Source organism: Sporobolomyces koalae, assembly GCF_050403365.1.
Source record: "Sporobolomyces koalae JCM15063 DNA, S_koalae_JCM15063T_v1_ctg7, whole genome shotgun sequence".
NCBI classification, from domain to species: domain Eukaryota; kingdom Fungi; phylum Basidiomycota; class Microbotryomycetes; order Sporidiobolales; family Sporidiobolaceae; genus Sporobolomyces; species Sporobolomyces koalae.
In genome coordinates this window covers 271,525-292,135 of record NW_027481764.1, presented here as the reverse complement: position 1 = coordinate 292,135, position 20,611 = coordinate 271,525, and the positions used below count along the sequence as shown (strand labels likewise).

Here is a 20,611-nt window from a genome sequence, read left to right as displayed (position 1 = left end):
TGGGGTATCGTCTCTCCTCCACGCGCTGGATCTAGTCAGGAGTAACATAGCCGATCAAATAGGCCAGTTTCACAAGGGCCACCCGAGTAAGGGCATCAAGTGTCAGCGGTACGACAATCGCGCAAGGCTGTCGCGACGGTTCGTCGCAAATGCTTCTCTGGGTTCTTCGGACGCAATGTAGCGAGCCGCAACATCTCCCTCAGGATCGATCGGCGCGAAGCGATCAGGACAAGGTATCAACAAGCAGGCAGCGACGATCGCTATGACTGTAAATTCTGTGGCTGTGATTTCCGTGACTGTAAAAGTTTCCATCTACTGTTTCCCGAATAGCTGGGGTCCCTATATATCTATGCATGGTTGCCAGGGCAAAGCTCAACATTTTTGGTACATCTTGACACTATCGATCGCCATTCCCCTGTCTCGGATCTTGTCGCCTGATGGCCACGTAGGCGACCACACCCCGATCCAGCTCCAGAACCGACTCATCGCTTGTTGACGGTCGTCCGAGTTCCTCCACGGTTTGTTGTCAAGCGAGTCGAGCCAGTAACCATCGGTACCGCCCGCGAGAAGTCCGATCCCTGCGCCAGAAAAAACGTATAAGCTATTAAGACCGACGGGTTTCTCGAAACACCGGGACAAACGTACGAAGGTAAAAATCTTGATCGAATGGTGCAACGTGGGGATTCTCGGCTCCAGCCCAAGGGTTCGCGATGATCTCGCCTGTAGCATATGAGTAGCCGAACGAGCCTGTCATGGGAGGCACCACGGGTAGGGTCAGCACAACAGTTTCTCGAGACAGACATGGACGAGAAGCATACCCAATTTCCAAAACTGCTTCGAACCGAATCCATATCGGAACGAGATCCTGACTCTGGACCTAACCCACATGGTGATCGACTTGTCCGTCCAGTCCATGCCGAACTCGTCTGTGGGGACAAGATAGTCAGTAACTGTTTCACTGCTCGCGCGGGATGAAGCCTCAAGCTAACAATACTCTTGGTTGAAAAAGTGACGGTAGACTGGGGAAAAAATGATACTGATCAGTTCTGGAAGTGCTGGTACCAGGAGCGATGGTGCTGGCTCACCCTTGTAGAACCCTTGCGTCATCCAGAATCGGTCGTAGCTCGGGTGATCGGCCGGACCCCAGTGCAACCCGGAAACCATATCATTCGCGAGAATGTCAAGACGACTTTTGGGCATGTTGCCTCGTGATTCAAACAGCTGTTCAGTCGCATGCGTCAGCTAACGTGGCCGATAGTATTAGAGATTTCCGTGGAAGCTCACCGAGATCAGGCCAGACGCTGGGAATTTTCCGTAGACTTCGTCTCGCGGGACCATCGAGATCTGAGGCCAGAGCCAATCGCTGCGGACGTCGAAACTGCTGGTCAGGACATGGCCCAGAAAGAAGTCGAAGACTGAGTAGCGTTTATCGTACCCTTTCGGCATCTTGGCTCTGATGACCACTCGACCGTACTTGATCGAGACCTTGTTGCGGGTCGAGATCATGGCAGACTGGATCGGTGGGAGAAACAGCGTACTGTTGGTCTTTTCCGGATCGAGCGCAATCTGACAGTCGGTCTGGTGGATCGAGTCACAGCTAGAACCGAGCTGGATAAAGGTCGAGTTGACAACGCTAGAGCTCGAACTGCAAGTCAGGCCACATTTGCAATGCTCCAATAATTGAAGGAGTCCTCACGCATAGTCTGTCGATAGCATCGTCTCGTTCGTGTAGGACGGGATCAGGAACAGGTTGCCATCGGCGACGTAAGAGTTGTGGTCGGTAAACCAAGTGAAGTCGTTCTGTCCGAGACGATGCATTGTCAATTACGTCGAGAGGTGCACAACGTCGACATTAGCTTACTGATTCACCGCCTCCTATCCGCTGCTCGATGTGCCAGTTGCTCGTGTTGAGCGTGTCGCCGTCAAAATCATCCGACAAGACCGGGCACCAGTTGTCGCGTTCGACGTTGAACGCGTCGGCGACGAGGTACGCACCACCGGCGAGGCCTGCGAGGATACCAAAGAGGCACACCGCGTAACTCTTCTTGTCGCGGGTGATCGTCTTGCGGCCGTTCATCCAAGGCTTCGGGTTGCCTACTTCGCGATTCAAGACGTGCGAACGCCTCGGGGCCTTGAAACGTTTACGGGCGTTGGTCAAGGACGAGCTCGACGAGCCCGATGACGAAGGGGCAGAAGGGTGGTAGTCGCTTGGCGCTCGCCCGGCACCAACAAGGGGCGGGAGAGGCCCAGTGGTTGTGCGCGGATCGGTGCCGATGGGAGAAGGGAGAGGAGACAGCTCGTCATCCTCAAGCTCGTCAATGGTGTCGATGGGCGGCGACGAGTCAGTCGTAGCGTACGACAGGAGCACGGGGAGAGTGGAAGGATGCATGGAGGTGAGGCCTGTGCGGAAGTCGAGAATTGGGTCAGTCTGGAGCGCCTGCTGGGGACTGAGCATGTCGGCTACGGTGATCAGAACACACCTGTTCTTGAGCTGACCGTTGCGAGGAAGAAAGCGGCTGGCGCGAGGGGGTACAAGAAGAATGGCGCTGTTGACTGATCAGGCAGCGATGCGCGCGAGCTGCGATGCGTCGCGCACTCTGGGGTTGTGAGCCCTGTGGGCGCAAGGTTCGGCCAGCATGGCGTCGGCGTGGTCGAGGTTGAGGAAGTTGCTCGAGTTGCACTGAACTGAATGAGCCGGCGGGTTAAACGATGCCGATCACCCCGGCCGCCTTCCTGTCCGAGCGAAATGCCGAATTTCTCGCCTGCCTCCTCTTTCCGAATTTCTGCCTATCAGCGCTGATCAGCACCGATCAGTGTTCGAGTCAGACTCGGTTCCGACTGTCTCGCGTTTTCGGAGGAGGATCTACCGGATCGCTGTTTGCTATGACCCGTATCGCGAAGCTTCTTCAGGCCGAGTCTTGCCGCTTCAGTGTCTGTGCACGGTTCCGCGTGCGTGCGCACTGACGTCGTTTGTAGATCGCTGCGCCCAATACAGAACCTTCTCGCGAGCGACCGTGCGGGAGCCGAGCAGTATAAAGTTCTGGCGATTCGCGCGAGCTGCCACACGAGAGTGTGTCGCCGTGTCCGGGGGCCATGGAGACGCAACAAGAAGGTTCACACGATCGCGACGATCGTACGCGTGTGTTGAGCGCAACGAGCGCTACGCGCCGGTTTCGATGTTCGTTTTTTTGTGCAAGTTGCTCGCTGTGCTTCTGCTTTTCTCCCTTTTGACCCATCCAATCGTCCTCATTCGTCGTCCCGATGTCCCCTCCCTCTTCCCGTCGTCCTTCCCTTGACCCGTTCGCCAATTCGTTTGGCGAGCGTCGCGACTCGAGTTACTCGCTTGCTCCCTCTTCTCGTCGGTCTTCCTTCGTCGGCGCTGGTCGTCGCCGATCACTTTACGAACCTTCGCTTTCGGGACGATCGCTCTCGGGCGGCCCCGAGCTGGCCGAGGATCTCGCCATCGTAGCTCAAACTCACAAAAGACAGTTTCTCATGGCGGAGCACATCTAGTCAGTCCCCTTATCGAACTTGGCAAACCTGATGTACTTGAGGCTTACCGGTAGCTTGACGGTTCTTGCGTGCAGTCGCCTGTGCGAAGCTGCAGGCTGGTTCCCCGATCGCGACTGGGGAAACATCGTTGCTGTGCGTACCGTTGTCGCAACTGCAGGAGGCTCGTCGTATGCCTCGTACCCGCCAGCGTACGAAATCGAAGGCGGTAACCAGCTGCTGGACGGTCTCGCCTTCATCAATGCCGAAGCGGCTGTAATTGTATCGAGCCATGTTGTCCGAGCTATTCTCTCCCAGCTGTAAGTCATCACATTTATCCTGATCGACAGGCATTTACTTATATTCTCGACACTGTATAGCCCTCATGCTCAAGAGCTCGTCACCCTCACTGACAACTGCGCGATTCAAGTCATCGACTCGATTGACGACCTCAAGAGCGCCAAACGCCATCGTAAGTTGCCTCTTAACCCTGAACACAGTCCTATCGAATACATCTGACAGATCATCCGAGCAGAGTATGCGGCCTTCGTGCGGGACAGTATGGCAATGGTGCTTTGGAGCGACGAAGTTTCTAAGCTCGTGCCTCATGCTCAGAATGTATATTCTCCAAGCCGTATCGGGCAGGCATTCCAAAGACATTACTGACATGTATTTGGCCCTCGCTGCCTCGTTCTATAGATTGCCGACCTGATGCTCGAGTACATCTGGAAGCAGCAAGACGACGACGCCGGTTCCCTCGACGAGAAGGACGAAAAATTTGTCACACAAGTTGTGGAAACCGACTTGGAAGCGGCCGAAGTAGGCGAGAAGCGGCCGATCGGACTACTTTCGCCTCTGCACGTTGGTCTGGCCCTCGGCATCAATATCTTGGTCAACATGAACACTCTCCGAACTCTTCTTCGAGAATGGTACATCGACGGGTACTGGCCTCGGCTGCTGATCGCCCTTGCGATCCCCTTCCAGTTTGCGGTCTCGCAAGTAAGTTGAATTTCTTCTGGCGCTGCTTGAGCTCGACTAATCCTAGGCTGTGATAGTTCTTTTGCGTCATTGTCGTTGCGGTCATCCTTCAGCTTCTCGGCCCGGTCAAGCAGATGCACGAAAACAATCGATACTACTCGGGAAAGCGCCCGCCCCGTATGCCCGGTCCGCTACCAGACTTTGTGAGTTGAGCCTATCCCAGCCTCCTATCGCAATACTAACGGCTTGTGTGACGGACTCCAGACTATCCTGATGCCGGTCTACAAGGAATCTCTCGAGCTCGTCCTGACGCCCACCCTGCGCTCTCTCCAAGCTGCGATCAAAACATGTGAGTCTCTTCAACCATTCGCTAAAACTTGTTATTGATTCAGATACACTTCTCTAGACGAACTGCAAGGCGGCAATTGCAACATCTGCGTATGTGATGACGGAATGCAGCTACTCAATAAAACCGACTATGCCACCCGCAAGGCGTTCTACGAAGCCAACGCAATCGGCTACGTCGCTCGACCGAAACATGGCAAGTACTACCATCGCGCCGGTCGTTTCAAGAAGTCGTCAAACCTCAACGTCGCGCTCGAACTTTCGATCAAAATTGAGCACATGATGAATGAACGACGCCCCGAGCGAGCGTTTGACAACCCGTGGACGTTCGAGGAGGACCAGGCTCTGTACGAGGAATGCTTGAAAGAAGCGCTCGCTGAAACCAAGAAGGAGTTCCCGCTCGAAGAAGGACAGGAGAAGCCGGTTTCTGTCGAAGTATGGGCAGCGGGCAATATCAGGATTGGAGAGCTTATTCTCATGTAAGTCCTTCTCGAGCATTATGCTGGCTCCGCGACGCTCACAATTTTGATTGCACAGCATCGATTCCGACACCATCGTGCCCGAGGACTGTTTCCTCGACGCTGCTTCAGAAATGCACTGGTCGCCGCAATGTGCCATCATCCAGCATGCATCCGATGTCGTGAGTCTGAGTCTCGTCCATATAGCCCAGTAGTCACTTACTGACATTCATCGGGTACCCAGATGTTTGTTACTACGGAATACTTCGAAAAGTTCATCGCCTTCTTCACACGGCTTGTGGCAAGTTTCCTTCTCACCCCTACCTCTTCTCAGAAAATATCCTTATCAGTCCTTTACAATTTCATAGAACACATCAATCTCGTGGGTCGTCTCCAATGGCGATGTCGGCTGCTTTGTCGGTCACAACGCCTTCATCCGCTGGTCGGCTCTGCAGGAGATCGCGCAGAAGCAAGAGGACGGTCGCTGGCAGATCTGGTCCGAGTCGCACGTCAGCGAGGACTTTGACTGCGCACTTCGAATGCTCGTTGCTGGTTACGACGTTCGATGGGCTTCGTACTCGAACGGAGGTTTCAAAGAAGGAGTCTCTTTGACCTGCGACGTACGTTTCCCCTTTCCAAGTTCAAGTTCGTCGAGCATGGCTGATACTCTTGACTCGCTTATCTAGGACGAAATCAATCGCTGGCAAAAGTACGCATTCGGAGTTTCCGAGCTCTTGTTCCACCCGCTTAAAGACTGGCTTCGTAAAGGCCCCTTCACGGACATGGCAAAGTGTGAGTTCGAGTCGATCTGTCACAGCCGATATCCTGCTCGGTCACTGATTTCCGATTGCCATGATACAGTCTTCTTCCTGCACTCCAACTTGCCCCTTCACTACAAGTTCTCGTCGTGGGCGTACTTGGTCTCATACTACGCCATCTCGGTTGCGGTTCCACTTTCAATCGCGGGATACATCCTCTACGGACTGTTCATCCCGACAATCGACGCAGCGTACATGCCTTCGTGGCAAGTCAACGTCGCCCTCTTCGTCGTATTTGGATGCGCTTCGGCGTTTGCGTTCGCGATGCTGCGCTACCGTTCTGGACAAACGAACCTTGCAAATGCGATGTGGGAGCAAGCGAAATGGACTGTGAGCTTCTACGCTCCACTGCTCAAGTCACTTTGCATTATGCTGATCTACGACATCCTTTCGTAGCCTTGCAACACAATCTTCTTTATCGGCATCTCGTTCCACGTCGGACTCGCTCTAATTTCGCACCTGATCGGTTACTCGATGGAATGGGGCAGCACCGAGAAGGAGGCGAAACAGGCGACGGTCTTGACAGAGTTGCCCGTCATCTGGAAACGCTACCGGATCACGTTTGGACTCTGCTTCCTCCTGATCGCCATGATCCTCACATTCAGGTTCCTACCCAACATTGAATGGTACATCATCGATTGGGTGGCCATCGTGCCGCTCGCGATTGTCATCGCTGGGCATTTCCTCTATCCTTTCCTTTTGAATCCGACTATCATGACGTTCCAGTTCTGAATACTTTTTGCAATGGGTTTTACATTGGGTCTTACATTGGGTCTTACAAGATGTTTGTGCTGCGTTGCCGTTCAGACGAGAGGAGAGAGAGATCAAAATAAAAAACGGTCTGAGCGCTACTTGGTACAACTTTGAGCTGAAGCTGGGCCCGCACTTGCAACTCGCTGATCATCATGGTCATTGCACTGTCGGCAAGCCGTCGCGATGAATCACGATGCTTGTACACTACTTCTTCGATGATCAGGCTTGCGGATCCAGTGTGAATGTTTTGAGCAATCGATGAAGTGTGAGAGGTCCGCTTCGCTAGGTACAGCAAGTATCATAAGGTTTCCGCCAGACTGAGCCACAGCTGAGCCTATCCGAGAGAATTCGGGCCGAACTCGGTGTTTCTCCGAAGAGAAGCCTGCCACCTTCTTCTTTCGATCAATAATTCGCTTCGCAAAAACTGTCGGCATCTTTCGGGCATTTGAAACGCGATTGGAAGGTCGGGGGCACCATACCATGCGACTCGCAACCGCGTGCCGGCACAATCGCGTCTGGAGCTGACAACTTCCTCGCCCGCCTGCCTTCTCCTCGTCATTCGCGTCGGATGCGGCAAGAGTGCGACCAGCCTGTTCGGCCTCGCAAGTACATGGCTCGTATGGATGTATCTCAGCACGATCTCCTCTAGCTCGACAGAGGAGACTCTGCGTTCGTCTTCGTGCGGCTTGACCTCGTCTCCGGCTTCGACGTCACTCATCGCCATCAACAACAGTCTGCAAGCAAGATGACACGAGTCACAACCTCATCCGCAATGCTCGCTCTTGGCTATGTGCTGTCGTTGCTGCCTTCGACCCAGGCAGCATACTCTCTCAAGACTCAATATGCTGGACAGTCCTTCTTTGACGGCGGCGGGTGGAGCTTCTGGGGCAATCGAGACAACTTGACGAACGGTACGGCACCACATTGTAACGCCTGCTGATCTCGCTTTCTCTGGAACTCACATCGTTCCCTGCAGGTGCCGTCAACTACGTTGCTCAGTCGCAAGCAGGCGACCTTGCATATACGAATGCTCAAGGGAATGTCATTATCAAGGTTGACAACACTTCGTCAGTCTGCTGCTCCGCACGACATGGAGCAAGATAGCGAGCTCACCGACTTCTCCATCCATTCGTACAGAAACGTTGCCTACGGAGGCTTGCGAGACTCGGTCAGGATCACCACGACAGACACTTACGGGATCGGTTCTCTCTTTGTTCTCGATGCTCTGCATACGCCCTACGGTGTAAGCATCGTGACAAGACATAGTCTCGCGTCCACCAGCTAACCCTCGCCTCTGTAGTGCTCCGTTTGGCCTGCGTTCTGGAGTCATGCCGTCTCGTGGCCTTCAGGAGGAGAGCTCGACATTTTTGAAGGCGTCAATCTGCAGCCTACGAACCAGATCGCGCTGCACACGGTCGCAGGGTGCTACGCCCCGTCTTCCGAAACGGCAACATCTCCGAACGGTCTGCTACAATCGACCAACTGTGACTACACCGTCAACGCGAACCAGGGCTGCACGTTCACCGATACTCGCAACGCGAGTTATGGAGCAGGGTTCGCCGCGAGCGGTGGAGGCATGTTTGTTGGCGAATTGTCGAGCGATGCAATTTCTGTCTGGTTCTTCCCGGTATGTTTTCTATGCGTACAGTCACGAGAGAAGTCCAGCTGATTCGATAAACGAGTCGGGCTATGCCAACAGCGAGCGCAAATCCCGTCTGATCTCCGGGACCCAAACTCAACTCCTGATCCTTCGACATGGGGTGCACCCACGGCGTACTATCCTCAATCAAACTGCAACATCAATCAGTACTTTGCGCCTCAACAACTCACGATCAATATCGCGCTCTGTGGCGATTGTAAGTCTGCGTCTACCGTTTACCCGCCGTCTTGACCTCTCCCCGTTGACACAGTTCTCTCTTTTTTATTTCTCGCAAATCAGGGGCGGGTCAACCGGGCGTCTTCAACCCAACTTGCTCTGGATCTTGTACGGACCTCGTTCAAGACCCTCGCAATTACGACACGGCATACTTTGAGATCGCTTCCGTACGCGTGTACGATGGCGGGAACGACTCTCGCAACAAGGCCGCTGCTTCTGCCGTGATTGGCTCTATTGGGGGAGGCAGTGGCTCGTCGACGTCAGGCGCAGAGTCGAACAAGCAATGTGGAATCTTGTTGTGGGCAATGCTCAGCATGATCGCTCTCCTACGTTCGCTGTAGAATAATTCAATGCATCATCTAGAAACTAATAAGCTGTCTAATGTATTGTTCCCGAGGCGGGTCCTCGGTTTCAAGTTTCGATCTCTTTCTGAAAGAGAAGCGCAAGAACTACCACGAGCGCCCCCCTACTTGTGCGTTTCGCTTAATGATACTCATCGTCCTCGACCACAAGCGGATCTTTCCCAACCGTGATCGTCATACCATCACAACTTGGTCGAACCCAAGGTCTCGGTTCCTCGGACCATCGAGCACCTCGAGCTCGTTCCGAGTTTTCAACGATTTGCAAGGCTCGTTTCGAGAATGCGACGGGGTCTTCCTGTAACGGATCGGGATGTCCGTTGTACAGATCGTTGAATGTGGGAGGGTCTTGTTCGAGTGTCCCAAACCCGGAAATCGAGTTGGGTCGAGACAAGAGTTGACACGCTTCTCGCCAAGCGGTATGAGAAGTACGATGTCCGAACCCGACCTGATACAGAAGCAAAAAATCCACGAGAGGTATCAGCGAAAAAGGGAAGGCAAGAGTCGTGACAGAAGAAAGAAAAAAAAAAGAACCGACGTACGAGATAATTCTTTTTCGCGCCGAGTTTCCTGATCGTCTCGACTGCTTTGCCCAGTCCGTAGTGACTCGTGAATTCTTCCAACCGGAGACAGTCGACAATCAGCGCTTGCAGTTTCGGCTTGACAAACTCATCTCGGGTCGAACCGTTGACGATGGCTTCAGGAGAAGATCCGGCGATCTCGGGCTCAGTTGGGAGTTCGATGTAGTTGGACAAGGTCGAGTATACCGATGGGGGAACGGCAGAGACGTCGGAGAGGTAGCAGATCTGCCGGTTGAATAGGAACCCGGTACACAGGAACGGTTTCGGTGGAGTCGTGAAGAATTTGCCATGCTCGACTGGCACGAGTATGTATATGATTGCTGTGTCAGTATCGGATATCTGACTGGACAAAGCTGGGGGGATGGACTGACCTGGCAGAGGCACGATTTCTACGCCAAACAGCTCGAACGGAGCAACCGGGTCAATAATATGCCACGTCAAGGCCGGGATATCTCCTCCTCCGGTCTACAGGCACGGCGAAGCATCAGCAGGTGGCAATCGCGAGACGTGACGGGCAGAGACGGTCGAACTGACAGCTTTGCCTGTATTGGTCAAGTACGGGAACGCCTCATTGTGCGAGAGACCGAGTCAGTCGTTCAGTAACCTTTTGGCGATCGAGTTATGTAACTCACCCTCGATACATCGTCGAAGGTGTCCTGAGTGCAATAAATCGGAATGCTCGGTTGAATATGGCCTCTCAGGGTCCACCCCCGCAGATCGTCGAGGCTATCCGGACGCAAACGTCGAGGTCAGGGTCTGTAGGCTCGGGCTACGAGGGTGCCGAAGTGCAGACTAACCCGAGAATGGCGTCGGCATGGGCATGGGTCAAGAGCACGGCGTCGATCTCGCGCAGGTTCTTCTTTGGCCACCACTCGAGCGCGCCCGAGAAGAACGTCTTGCCACACTGAGACGACGATAATGCGGGAGCAAAGGATCAGCGTCGATTGATGGGGAGCTTCGAGAGTAGGTCGCTCACGTCGATTAGGATGGTTCGCTCGGTGCGGGTCGTGCCCGGCTGCGAGGGGGTCGGGATCCTGAGGATGCCGCTTATGTTGCGGCGCTCGTTCTTCCTGTACTCTGTTGCGTACTTGGGATCGTCCTTGAGCAACGTCGAGCGGCAGCAGAAGCAGCCCGACACTGGATTCGTCAGGCACCCGATCGAGGGTAAAGCTGAGGACGTGCCCGTGCCGAGTAGCAGCAGTGACAGATCTTGCGGCGCCGGTATACGAGTCATCGAGCTGAAACTAACTTAGGGACGACCAACTGTCGGATGCTGGCGACATCATCGCACTCGACTTGCTCTGAGACATGTCACGGTGATTCCCGTATCAAGAAGAGTATCACGTTATGGTCAAGATACCCAGACCATGGTACCAGTCTGTGCTGATGAGAAAAAGATGACAATTATGATGGCGAGACCTCGAGGGTTCCTCGCCTTGCGCGTGTTGTCGACTCGAGCGTTCGACTGCATCTGTTCGAGCTTCCTGACGAGAGCAGGCTCTCACGACCCTCGCGCGCTCTCGCTCAGCTTGCGCCCGTCAGTTCCCGTCACGTGCAGCCGCCCTGGACCGAACCCCCATCTTTCGCGTGCATCCCGTACAGCTCTTCACACGCTGGGACTCCCGCCACCGTGCAGAGCGTCGTATAGATCGTGAGTTCTCATCAGCCTCGCTCTCTCTTGGAGATTCGCAAGGAAGTTCGACGATGGAATTCCGGCGACGCTTGACTCGAAGCACCAGGCACACATGCTCGACCGCAGACTTGCAGGCGCTGAACTTTGCAGCTATCGTCACAAGTCTCATCGAGCGAGACTGCCAGGACAGAAGCGTGGACCCCGGCCACTCGACGCGGAGCGATCGAGCGAACAGCCGCGACAGACAACCACCTCGCTCGGCTAGCGTGAGCTCGCAAGACTGACCCTATACTTGCGTCGTGCAGCCCTCGACCCTTGAGCAACACCCCCAGCAATCGGACGTGACCATTTGACCCGCAGTAGCCTCCCTCCGCTTTCTCCTCCGCCTCCGCTCCCTTCTCTCCCTAGTCTCGGCGCGCACTCCCTCCCCCCGCCGGCATACCTTGGCCCCCTATGCCGCCTCGCCGCGCCCCGCAGACCTCGACCGCCTCGACCCCTTCTCCCTCCTCCCCGGCCATTTCTCTCCCTTCCTCTCCGCCTCGCGGCTCACCCCGACTCGTGCACCCGCCCCCGCAGACTTCGACCCCGCATGGACCCCTCACCGCGGCAGCGCGAGTCGGCGCAGGCGCAGGTCGAGGTCGAGGCGCGTCGCCTGCAAGGGCGAGCTCGGTCCAGTCACGAAGGAGCGCAACCAGCCTCGGACTCGGAGTCCAGTACGCCAACATGAACGACCTTACCGCTTCGTCGTCGTCCGCCGCATCGGGCTCGAAATCCCCGTCTCCGGCTCGCATGTCGCCGCCCATCCTGTCTTCGACGACGCACTCGCGCCGCTCCTCGCTGCAGTTCACGACCGCCCAACCGCCCACCCCTTCGACTCAGAACCCGCCCAATCGACCTTCGCTGACACACTTGGCATCGTTCTTGTCGGGCATCGAGCACCACACTCGCGTTCGCTCTCCGGGAGGACGAGGCGTGTCTCGCTCCGCCTCGCGATCGCACTCGAGAGCGGGAGGTATGCGGAGGCGGTACCGAGGAGTCGGAAGCGACGGCAGCGAGCTGGATCCAGGAGACGAGAGCGAGGACGACCAGCGCAGGAGTCCGCGCGGCGGGTTTTCGAGCGAAGACGAATACCTTCCCGAGGAGGACGAGCCCCCAGAGGAAGGGTTCATGTTTGGTCCGCCGAGCCAAGGCCCCACGGGCAGGCGCATGAGAGCGACTTCGAGCCGCGCGAGTTCGATCAGGAGTCGCAGTCGCAGGTCCAGCATCTCCCGGAGCGTACTCGAGCGAGAAGATGGGAGTCCCCACCCGCTGCTGCACGAGCTCGTGCGCGAGAACACCTCTGGCGGAGTCGGACCCATCAACATCGCCCAGACACCCGGTATTCACGACTCTGCGCGAGCAACCGAGATCTGGGAAGAAACGTTCGAAACGTACAAGCCGTCCGTGCTCGCGACTCCGACAACTCCGAGAATCGCACGCCCGGCTGGAGGTTACTCGTACGCAGATGACGAAGAGCCATTCCTCGACACTTCGGCCCCGAATTCGCCCGCGATGCCGAACCGACGCGGCAGGACGTACTCTTCCGCAACGACCGACTCTGCCGTCACTCAGGATCTCTCGACCGTCGAAGTTTTCACAGAAGGTGAAAGAATCGGGGTCGATGTTTGGTTGGAGGGTAGAGGAGGTTGGGTCAGGGATTGCTTTGCCGACCCAGCGACCCTTGATCGAACAGGGAAAGGAATGGGCAACGGATTGGACGGCCCTCGGCAGCTCGAGGTCGAACGCAGACTTGGTGAAGGAACTTATGCCATGTGAGCCAAGATTCCGATTTGAGTTCCCAGGTTTTCACAAGTACTGATCGCGCCTCGCTCCAAAAGCGTCTACCTCGTGCGAGAGATACTCTACGAGCCAGACTTGACCGACGACCTCTTGTCTCCGATCGATCCCCTCGCATCGTTTGAATTCGACGCGGCCCATTCCTCGAATGCCCAGCAGCGACCGCGGTTTCATTCGTGGGCTTCGGAAGTTCTCACTCAGCCTGAACCGACTTACGGCCGCTACTACGCTCTCAAGTGTCTGTGCAAGAAGGATCTGACGGACGAGTTGATCGAGGTACAAAGGGGAGAAGCTGTTCTGCACCGTGCTCTCCCACAACACGAGAACATTGTTCAGCTTTACGGCGTAAGTCTTTCGTCGTTCTTTCTGTGAGATACCCGCTCACCTCTGTTCATGAATTCGCAGGCCTACGAGACGGATGACTGGCTGTTCCTCGTGCTCGAATACGTTCCAGGGAACGATCTCTTCTTCTGGTTGCTCGAGTCGCAGAACTCTGGTACCGATCACCTCTACTCGCGCGCCACTTCTCCTTCCGGAGAACCGCTTCATCAGCGCCGTCGATCAAACGAGATTGGCATCAACCTCATCGAAGCGATGGACAATTCGGACGACGACGATGACGCAGACGAGAGCGCTCTCTCCCGCACGGTCACTGCCGACACCGCGGGTCACTTCCTCATGGACCAAACCCCGCCCTCGCCGTCCTTGCTCTCTTCAGCTGCAGCCATGTCCAACAGCGATTCGCTCCTCTCGCGCAAACGTCTACGTCTCATCTCGCGCATGTTTTCGCAGATGTGCGATGCTGTACAGGCTTGTCACGATGTGGGAATCGCGCATCGGGACATCAAGCCCGAGAACTTCATCGTCGTCGATGGCAAGGGAGACAAGAGGAGGTGGGAAGCGACGCAAAACGGCAGGGAGAAAGGTCGTGTGATTGTCAAGATCACAGATTGGGGTCTCGGTACGATGGAGGCGATGTGCGAGGATTTCGATTGCGGTAGCAAGCCCTATATGGCTTACGGTGAGTTTAGTCCCGGGTTCCTGGTCCGAATCTTGCACGTCCCCGCTGACACAAGTCTCCGTCGGCCACAGAATGTCGCAACAATCTGCGCCCTACGTACGATCCGCGACAAGCCGACGTATGGTCGCTTGGCCTCGTCCTGCTCAACTTGCTGTACCATCGCAACCCGTGGGCCGACCCTTCGCTTTCGGACCCGGACTTTATCGAATACGTCGAGGCTCCTGTCGACTTCCTCAAGGAACGCTTCGAAGGCATCGGAGACGAAGTGGCGTCGTATCTGGCAACCCGAGTCTTCTGTGACGTGCTTGAAGTGGTCGATGGGCGTGAGAGGCAGCGCGTCAGCGCAGGAGAATTCGGACGCTGGGGCATGAAGCTTGTCGTCATGATGGGCGAGGGAGCTGGAGGATTCAGCCTGAATCCGATGCTCAACGGTCACGCTTCGACATACAAGCCTTCGCCTCTTGGAGTTGCTGACTCGACTCCGAGCCCTCGACTCGATTTCTCTCCAGTCCCTTCCATGCCGATCACTATTGGGTCGATCTCTTCACCCTCGATCCCTCCAGCATCGTCGTTGCTCTCGCAGTTTGCGCCGTCGACAATCAAGGCCTCGACTATGCTTGACGAGCTGCCAAAAGTACCAGAAGAACCTGAACCGGCGTCTTACACCCGTCCTGCTTACATCACTTCTCCGACGCAACTGTCCGAGGATGATTCGCTCCCATCGCCCACGTTCTCCTCGCCAAATCCCGCTACCTCGAGTCGAGCGCCAACGACGACCTCGCCCGAGTCTCTCTACTCTCCTCTGCCTTCCGCTGCCACGTCCCCCGACCGGTCCCTTGTCGCAAACCGGGCAACCAAAGCTTCGTCTGCGTCGCTCGCTCCGCTAGTCCCACCTGTACCTTTGCCGTGGTCCGCAGCTTCACCCCTCGCGGTTCCGCAGTCCAAGTTTGCGACCCCGACTTCTTCCTTGATGACTCCCTCGGCGACGGCGGCTTCGACGGCCACGGTGAAGCCCATTGGAACAAAGTCACCGCCCCCACCGATGCCCCTCAGTCCACCCGTTTCGATGCTGACTGCGACCAGATCGCCAGTGGACGCGGTCGCAGACACCGTGCAGAAGCTCGACATTGCTGCATCGCCACCGGAGGCAGATACAGCGTCACCGACTGTCGACGAAGGGACCAAGTCTGCCGGCGAAACCGAGACTACCGATGCCGGAGTCGAAGGGAAGGGCGAGGACAAAGATGGCGAGAAAGCCAAGTCGAAACGGAGGAAACGAGGAGCGAGGAAAGAGAAACGTGCGGCGAAGCAGGCAGCTCAGAACGGAGATGTTCTCGATGAATTGGCAGCTGCGAGTCAAGACCTTGCTCGAGAATTGAGCGCGACTTCGTCTCCGACTTCAACGTTCTCGAAATCTTCAACGCGTCCGAGAGTCTCTCCCCACGGCTCTCGGTCATACGGAACTCAGTCGACTTCAGCCTTGCACACTTCGCTCTCGACCGATTCTGCTGCGTCTTCGAACACGGCGCCCGCGAAGAAGAGTGGTGGAATGTTTGGCCGGCTCAAGACACTCGTCAATGAAGGCAACTCAGATCTCGAGGCGTTCAAACGCAAGGTCGATGAGCGCAACGCTTCGATCGGGGCCAAGGCAGATACGTATTCGGCTCCGGCAAAGATGCAGGGCGGTCGAAGGCCTGGTGTCGGCACTCCCATCTCGAGCAGGGGTTCAATCGGTACGGCAAGTTGGGGATCGAATTGGAGCGGAGTCGAAGGCGGAGACGAAGCCCCTCGGGGACGGGGTGGCGCGGACAAGGACGACCACTGGAGATCTGCCTCGAGTCGTCGAGAACGCCTCAACGACCGCCGCACTCGTCAATCTCCAGCGGAATTCCCGTCTTCGATCGGATCGAATTCGACCCGAGGCACGACGACCACGAACCCGTTGTCGCATTTCGACTCTTCACGCAACCATACGCCGCTTTCGAGCTTCTCGAGTGTCGGCAGTGAGTCGATGGTGGCCGGCAGTAATTCGCTCGCGACGTCGACCGCAACCGTCCGAGCCGACAACGAACCCTGGCGCAACACTCCGGCATCTCCTCCTCGTCGCCCTTACTCGAGCAGTCGACCGCCTCGAGGATCAACAAACCCTGTCGGAGCGGTCAGGCCGCAATTGAAGGACGTTGCGATCGACACGAGCGACCTCGAGACCGCCGTCGCCGCGCCTCCTCTGCCCTCTATTTCAGTCCCAGTCGATTCTGGCTCGTCCCGACCTGCGCTCGCACCTCCACGTTCGCCTGCATCTGCACCATTACCCGCATCTCCAGTGGCGACGCCTCCAGTGGCGCCTGCCTCTCCGTCGGTCACCTCTCCGCCGACACCGGGCAAAGCGAACAAACTCGCGAAAATGCTCAACTCGATCTCGGTGTTCAATCGGCAACAAGGAACATCGCAATGAAATTTATGACAAGCCTGGTATACGAAGCAGGAGTGGAAGGGGATTGCAAACGTTCATTCCCCCGTTTTCTTTTTTCAAAGCATTGTAACCACCCCCTCGCAAATAACAATCACAAAGCACTTGTATCAATTACATCCACCTACGAAGTTTGATCTGCCGTGTTTTTGACGTTTGACGAGCTCTGCCGCGGCACGAGTCTTTCATGCTCGTTGAATAGTGAATAGAGATAAATCAATGCGAGCCCTTCTCCGGCCTCGGAAAAAAGGTGTCAGGGGAAAAACCCCACACGCAGGTTCCTGCTGCACGTCGGCGCTTCGACAATATCAAGGTTTGTTCTGATGCATCAGGGAGAGGGACAGCGACTCGTTGAAGAAAGGAAAAAATCTGTCGACGCTTGCGGCATGGACTAGCTATCGCCCTGCAAGCTTTCTGTGCTTGACGCCCAGACGACAACAGATCGCGAGACACAATCCATCCACCGACTCTTAGAAAACAAGCAGCGTAAGCAGGATGGAGGCTGAACATGTTGAGCAGGGCGTGCGCCCCGGATTGCGAATGGATGCAGAGGTCCAGCAGAACCAGAGCTGGAGAAATGGGATGCAAGCGAGACGACCCCTCCCAACTTCGTACCGGCACAAAGACACAGTCGCCTGAGAGGGATCGACGATGCACCACGACCGTGACGGTGACGGTCCAAGCCAAAAGACCGGGGCCAAGGTGTACACCTGTTGAACCAGCCGCGCCTTCCGAGCGTAAACTTTTCCCGTGTCGCTTCACGCAGCCAAAAGTGCATTGGGTGAGAGCAGGACATGGTCGATGTGCCGACGTTCGGAGATCTTGGCCACGGCTCGGTCCAATACGCGGCCCGTGATCAAGTCGATGGCGAACAGGACTCGGCGCAGTACCAGCAAGCCAGAGCGAACCCCGAGCGACTCCCAAAGCGTAGCCTAGCTATTGAGATGATAGGGAAAGTCGGGGCGGCTGCAGTCAAGGCGGAGGAGCGGGAAGGGTCGGTATTGGCACAGAGATCGAACTTGTGGGTTCAGCTTGGTGCGGTAACGGATCATGGCGAGATAAGGAGCTGACCGGAGTCGGGCTTCTTCTAGGCTGGTCTCGTTGCGGGTAGGCGATTCGGAAGATGGTGACCGGAGATTCGGTGGAAGCTGATCTTGAGATTCACCCGCTGCGATAGCCGTCGCTCATCCGGTGTTGCTGCCACTCACCTCGTCCGCCTACGATATCCGTGCCAATCATTCATGCTTGCGGATCACCCCGAGTCTCGTCATCAGACGACAGCGTACCGCCCGACCCCCCCGCCGCAACACGGACCTCCCGAATACGAACCTCGCGAAACTTCGAGTCGCTCACCTGGCAGCTCCGCAACGGTCGCGTCGACATCAATACCAACAGACGAGTGGAGGATGTTTCGAGTTCGACAACTTGGCGAGACTCGAAAGGATGAACCGCATAGCTCCACCGAACCAACTAGAATCGTTTCCTCACTTTGTGAGCAGCTTCTCGAGAACGCCATCGCTTGTTGACTACCTTGGTGCTGAAGAATCTTGCTCAACTTTTGCAGCTTCAGAGGTGGCCGACAGGTGGCAAGAGCGGAACGAGAGCCAAGTCGGTAGCGAACAATCGATCCGATCCGACGAGCAAAGTCGAGCGATCGAGACGAGGTCGACATCACATTCACCCGAGACGGAGGTACAGCCAGAAAGAGGAGGATGATCGTACGAGCGACGCGGTGAGGATCCCGTGCGGTGTCGCTAGCAAGGACCGCCGCATTCGACGACATGATCTACTCCGGTAGAGATGGTGACCGTTCAGCAAGATTACGATCCTTTCAAGAGCGAGGCTGGTCAGCTCGTGACGGCTGAGTGAGGAGCACCTCCCGACTACTCGTCCGGATCTCAGTCTCGAAACCGACTCGTCGATACGCTCCTTCCCTTCTCGATTGCGGCGCGTATCTCAGGAGCGCCGGCTCGTAGGTCGACGAGGTCGCATCAAGCTGTGGTGGAGAGTTTGGGAGACATTCATTGAGGAGCCGAAGGTTTTCGGATGGAGAAGACAGAATGCAGCTCGGGTGACTCGCGAGTCGAACGTTTGGCGAGTGAATCGAGTGTATTTCAAGCTGGTCAGGAACGCTGTTGGTCTTGATCGGCGAATAAAGTAGTGATAGCGAAAGAGAGCGAGATTCCGGGAGATCATGATCTGCATTCCTTGAGACAGCTTCGGCGCGCGAAGTAGGGAACTTTGTTCTGCTGTGTCGCTTTGCGAACATTTGTCTCAGTTCATCGGGAAACAGCGCCAATTCGTGATCTATGTAGAATAGTCTCGTGGAACAGGATGGAGTATCGAGCGCTCGGTCGAGCAGGCCGAGCTATCGCAGCCGTCTGCCCTGGTCAGTCTCGATAAAAGCCAGAGCTAGAAGGCAGTCTATTGAGCGAGACGGAACGGTATTTGTTGGACGAAGACAGGATCGTACGAGCGAATCAAGCGTATAATTATGTGGTCAGCCTCAACCAGGCGTCACTTGCACAAGGAGGATTCACTGAACCCTGAAATACTGAGAGTATAGCTCTGTGAGCTGCTGCGAGCAAGCGAATGGTTGGAGCGCTAATGGCATTCCGTCGTATAGTGGACCAAACGTGCACGAGCTCGAGCGAAATTCGCTCGCAACGTCAACCCGGCTTAATCAATCCTTTTCCTTGCTGGGTGCCTTGCTGCACCATGGCGGACACTTGAATAGGATATCTCAATCTCGCTTCGTGCTGATCTTGCGTAGCAAGGTTTACCCCGAAAGCTCGATTCGCATGATGAGCGCCTCGAGAACATTTGATCCGTGATCCCAGAACGACGCTCCCGATTAAAGTCGCGCACAATATTCAACAGCGTAGAAGGCTATGCGCGCTGTTGAAGAAGCATCGCGCAGACGTCGAGAGGATAGTGTACAAACGCATGATCAGCTAATTCATCTGGGAACGGTGCTATACGAATTTTTGCATTGCGAAACTTCGATTTGAACTGATCTGGATGGATTACTGTGGTTAGACGAACCGGCGAGAGGCTCGAGAAGGGTATGAACAAGTGGATTCAGAGGGGGAAGGATCTGTAATAAGACATGGCGTTGGAAAGAAACGATAGGCAACGATTGCCTGATCTAGTTCTTCTTGTCTCCACCAACTTGGTGAGTTTGGGTTTCCGGGTTGACACCCTGGCAGATTCAAACGGCGTCAGTCTAAATCGACAACGCTAGATCGGTCAACGAATGTTCCGACTCACAGCAGCTTTTTGAGCAGCTTCAGTCTTGGGGTGCATAGCCTTGGTCATGTTGGTGACGGCAGGAGTAGGGGGAGTGGCCTGCGTGAGTACGAGTGTCAATTGATTTGGTCTGCATTCACCATGTGCAGTCAAGGATCACGCACTCCGATTCCGACAAAGTAGCCTCCGGCAAGCACCAAAAGGGCCGCACCGATGAAGATAGGGGTACGACTCGGTCCACGCTCTCGGTTAATCGGTTCCGGGCCAGCAGTTCCATGTTGGTGAGCGCCTTCGGCGTAAGAACGGGCGAGACGGGGAGTTTGCTGATCACAATGTGAAGACACGTTAGTACCGGATACTATTGCCGAGTCGAGCGCCTCTTCAGAAACTCACAGCAGCGCGGGGAGCCTGTGATGAGGCAAATTAACACGAGATGTAAACCGATCGTTGCTATTGATCAGTCGACCGACCTCGGGTGAAGCGCGAGAGAGATACGTACGACGAATCGGGAAGAGGTGCGGACGGCTTGAGAGAACATGGCTGAGTTTGTGGTGGTGTACGTTTGATGGGAGAAGAGGAGAAGAAGCTGGAGGACGGATCAAACCTAGATCGACCATCGAGCCTCGAGCCCCCGCAAATATGACGTTTTTAACCCCCTGTCTTTTCTTCTTGCTCCTCTTCTTGCCCTGTCGGACCTGTCCACGTCTGCCGTAAAGGCTTGTATTTCCGGGACATTCGTCCGCTC

At 55.7% G+C, this 20,611-nt stretch overlaps 6 protein-coding genes across 6 annotated transcripts; 3 read left to right on the top strand and 3 right to left on the bottom strand.

The window, feature by feature from the left end:
• Positions 1-372: 372 nt before the first annotated feature.
• Positions 373-2,455, bottom strand: JCM15063_004134 (uncharacterized protein; the record flags this gene model as incomplete). The annotated part of the gene is made up of 9 exons (XM_076677178.1): positions 373-578; positions 646-747; positions 819-926; positions 990-1,019; positions 1,086-1,221; positions 1,285-1,363; positions 1,436-1,633; positions 1,697-1,800; positions 1,862-2,455. 9 exons carry the CDS (start codon positions 2,453-2,455, stop codon positions 373-375), a joined length of 1,557 nt encoding a protein of 518 aa, XP_076535697.1.
• Positions 2,456-3,261: 806 nt separating this feature from the next.
• Positions 3,262-6,820, top strand: JCM15063_004133 (uncharacterized protein; the record flags this gene model as incomplete). Its single annotated transcript, XM_076677177.1, has 14 exons — positions 3,262-3,512; positions 3,588-3,809; positions 3,870-3,961; positions 4,025-4,107; positions 4,189-4,488; positions 4,545-4,670; positions 4,732-4,816; positions 4,874-5,291; positions 5,350-5,452; positions 5,515-5,571; positions 5,639-5,890; positions 5,957-6,062; positions 6,132-6,418; positions 6,485-6,820. 14 exons carry the CDS (start codon positions 3,262-3,264, stop codon positions 6,818-6,820), a joined length of 2,718 nt encoding a protein of 905 aa, XP_076535696.1.
• Positions 6,821-7,613: 793 nt separating this feature from the next.
• On the top strand, positions 7,614-9,058 carry JCM15063_004132 (glycoside hydrolase family 16 protein; the record flags this gene model as incomplete). Its single annotated transcript, XM_076677176.1, has 6 exons — positions 7,614-7,752; positions 7,818-7,908; positions 7,979-8,084; positions 8,142-8,468; positions 8,541-8,697; positions 8,781-9,058. The coding sequence occupies 6 exons, from the start codon at positions 7,614-7,616 to the stop codon at positions 9,056-9,058; spliced, it is 1,098 nt and encodes a 365-aa protein (XP_076535695.1).
• Positions 9,059-9,200: 142 nt separating this feature from the next.
• Positions 9,201-10,891, bottom strand: JCM15063_004131 (MBL fold metallo-hydrolase; the record flags this gene model as incomplete). Its single annotated transcript, XM_076677175.1, has 7 exons — positions 9,201-9,524; positions 9,619-9,953; positions 10,029-10,122; positions 10,192-10,224; positions 10,290-10,383; positions 10,455-10,561; positions 10,634-10,891. The coding sequence occupies 7 exons, from the start codon at positions 10,889-10,891 to the stop codon at positions 9,201-9,203; spliced, it is 1,245 nt and encodes a 414-aa protein (XP_076535694.1).
• An 852-nt stretch (positions 10,892-11,743) lies between these two features.
• JCM15063_004130 (uncharacterized protein) lies at positions 11,744-16,602 on the top strand (the record flags this gene model as incomplete). Its single annotated transcript, XM_076677174.1, has 4 exons — positions 11,744-13,101; positions 13,168-13,471; positions 13,532-14,147; positions 14,219-16,602. 4 exons carry the CDS (start codon positions 11,744-11,746, stop codon positions 16,600-16,602), a joined length of 4,662 nt encoding a protein of 1,553 aa, XP_076535693.1.
• A 3,163-nt stretch (positions 16,603-19,765) lies between these two features.
• On the bottom strand, positions 19,766-20,404 carry JCM15063_004129 (uncharacterized protein; the record flags this gene model as incomplete). The annotated part of the gene is made up of 5 exons (XM_076677173.1): positions 19,766-19,819; positions 19,888-19,965; positions 20,031-20,189; positions 20,260-20,274; positions 20,366-20,404. 5 exons carry the CDS (start codon positions 20,402-20,404, stop codon positions 19,766-19,768), a joined length of 345 nt encoding a protein of 114 aa, XP_076535692.1.
• Positions 20,405-20,611: the final 207 nt, after the last annotated feature.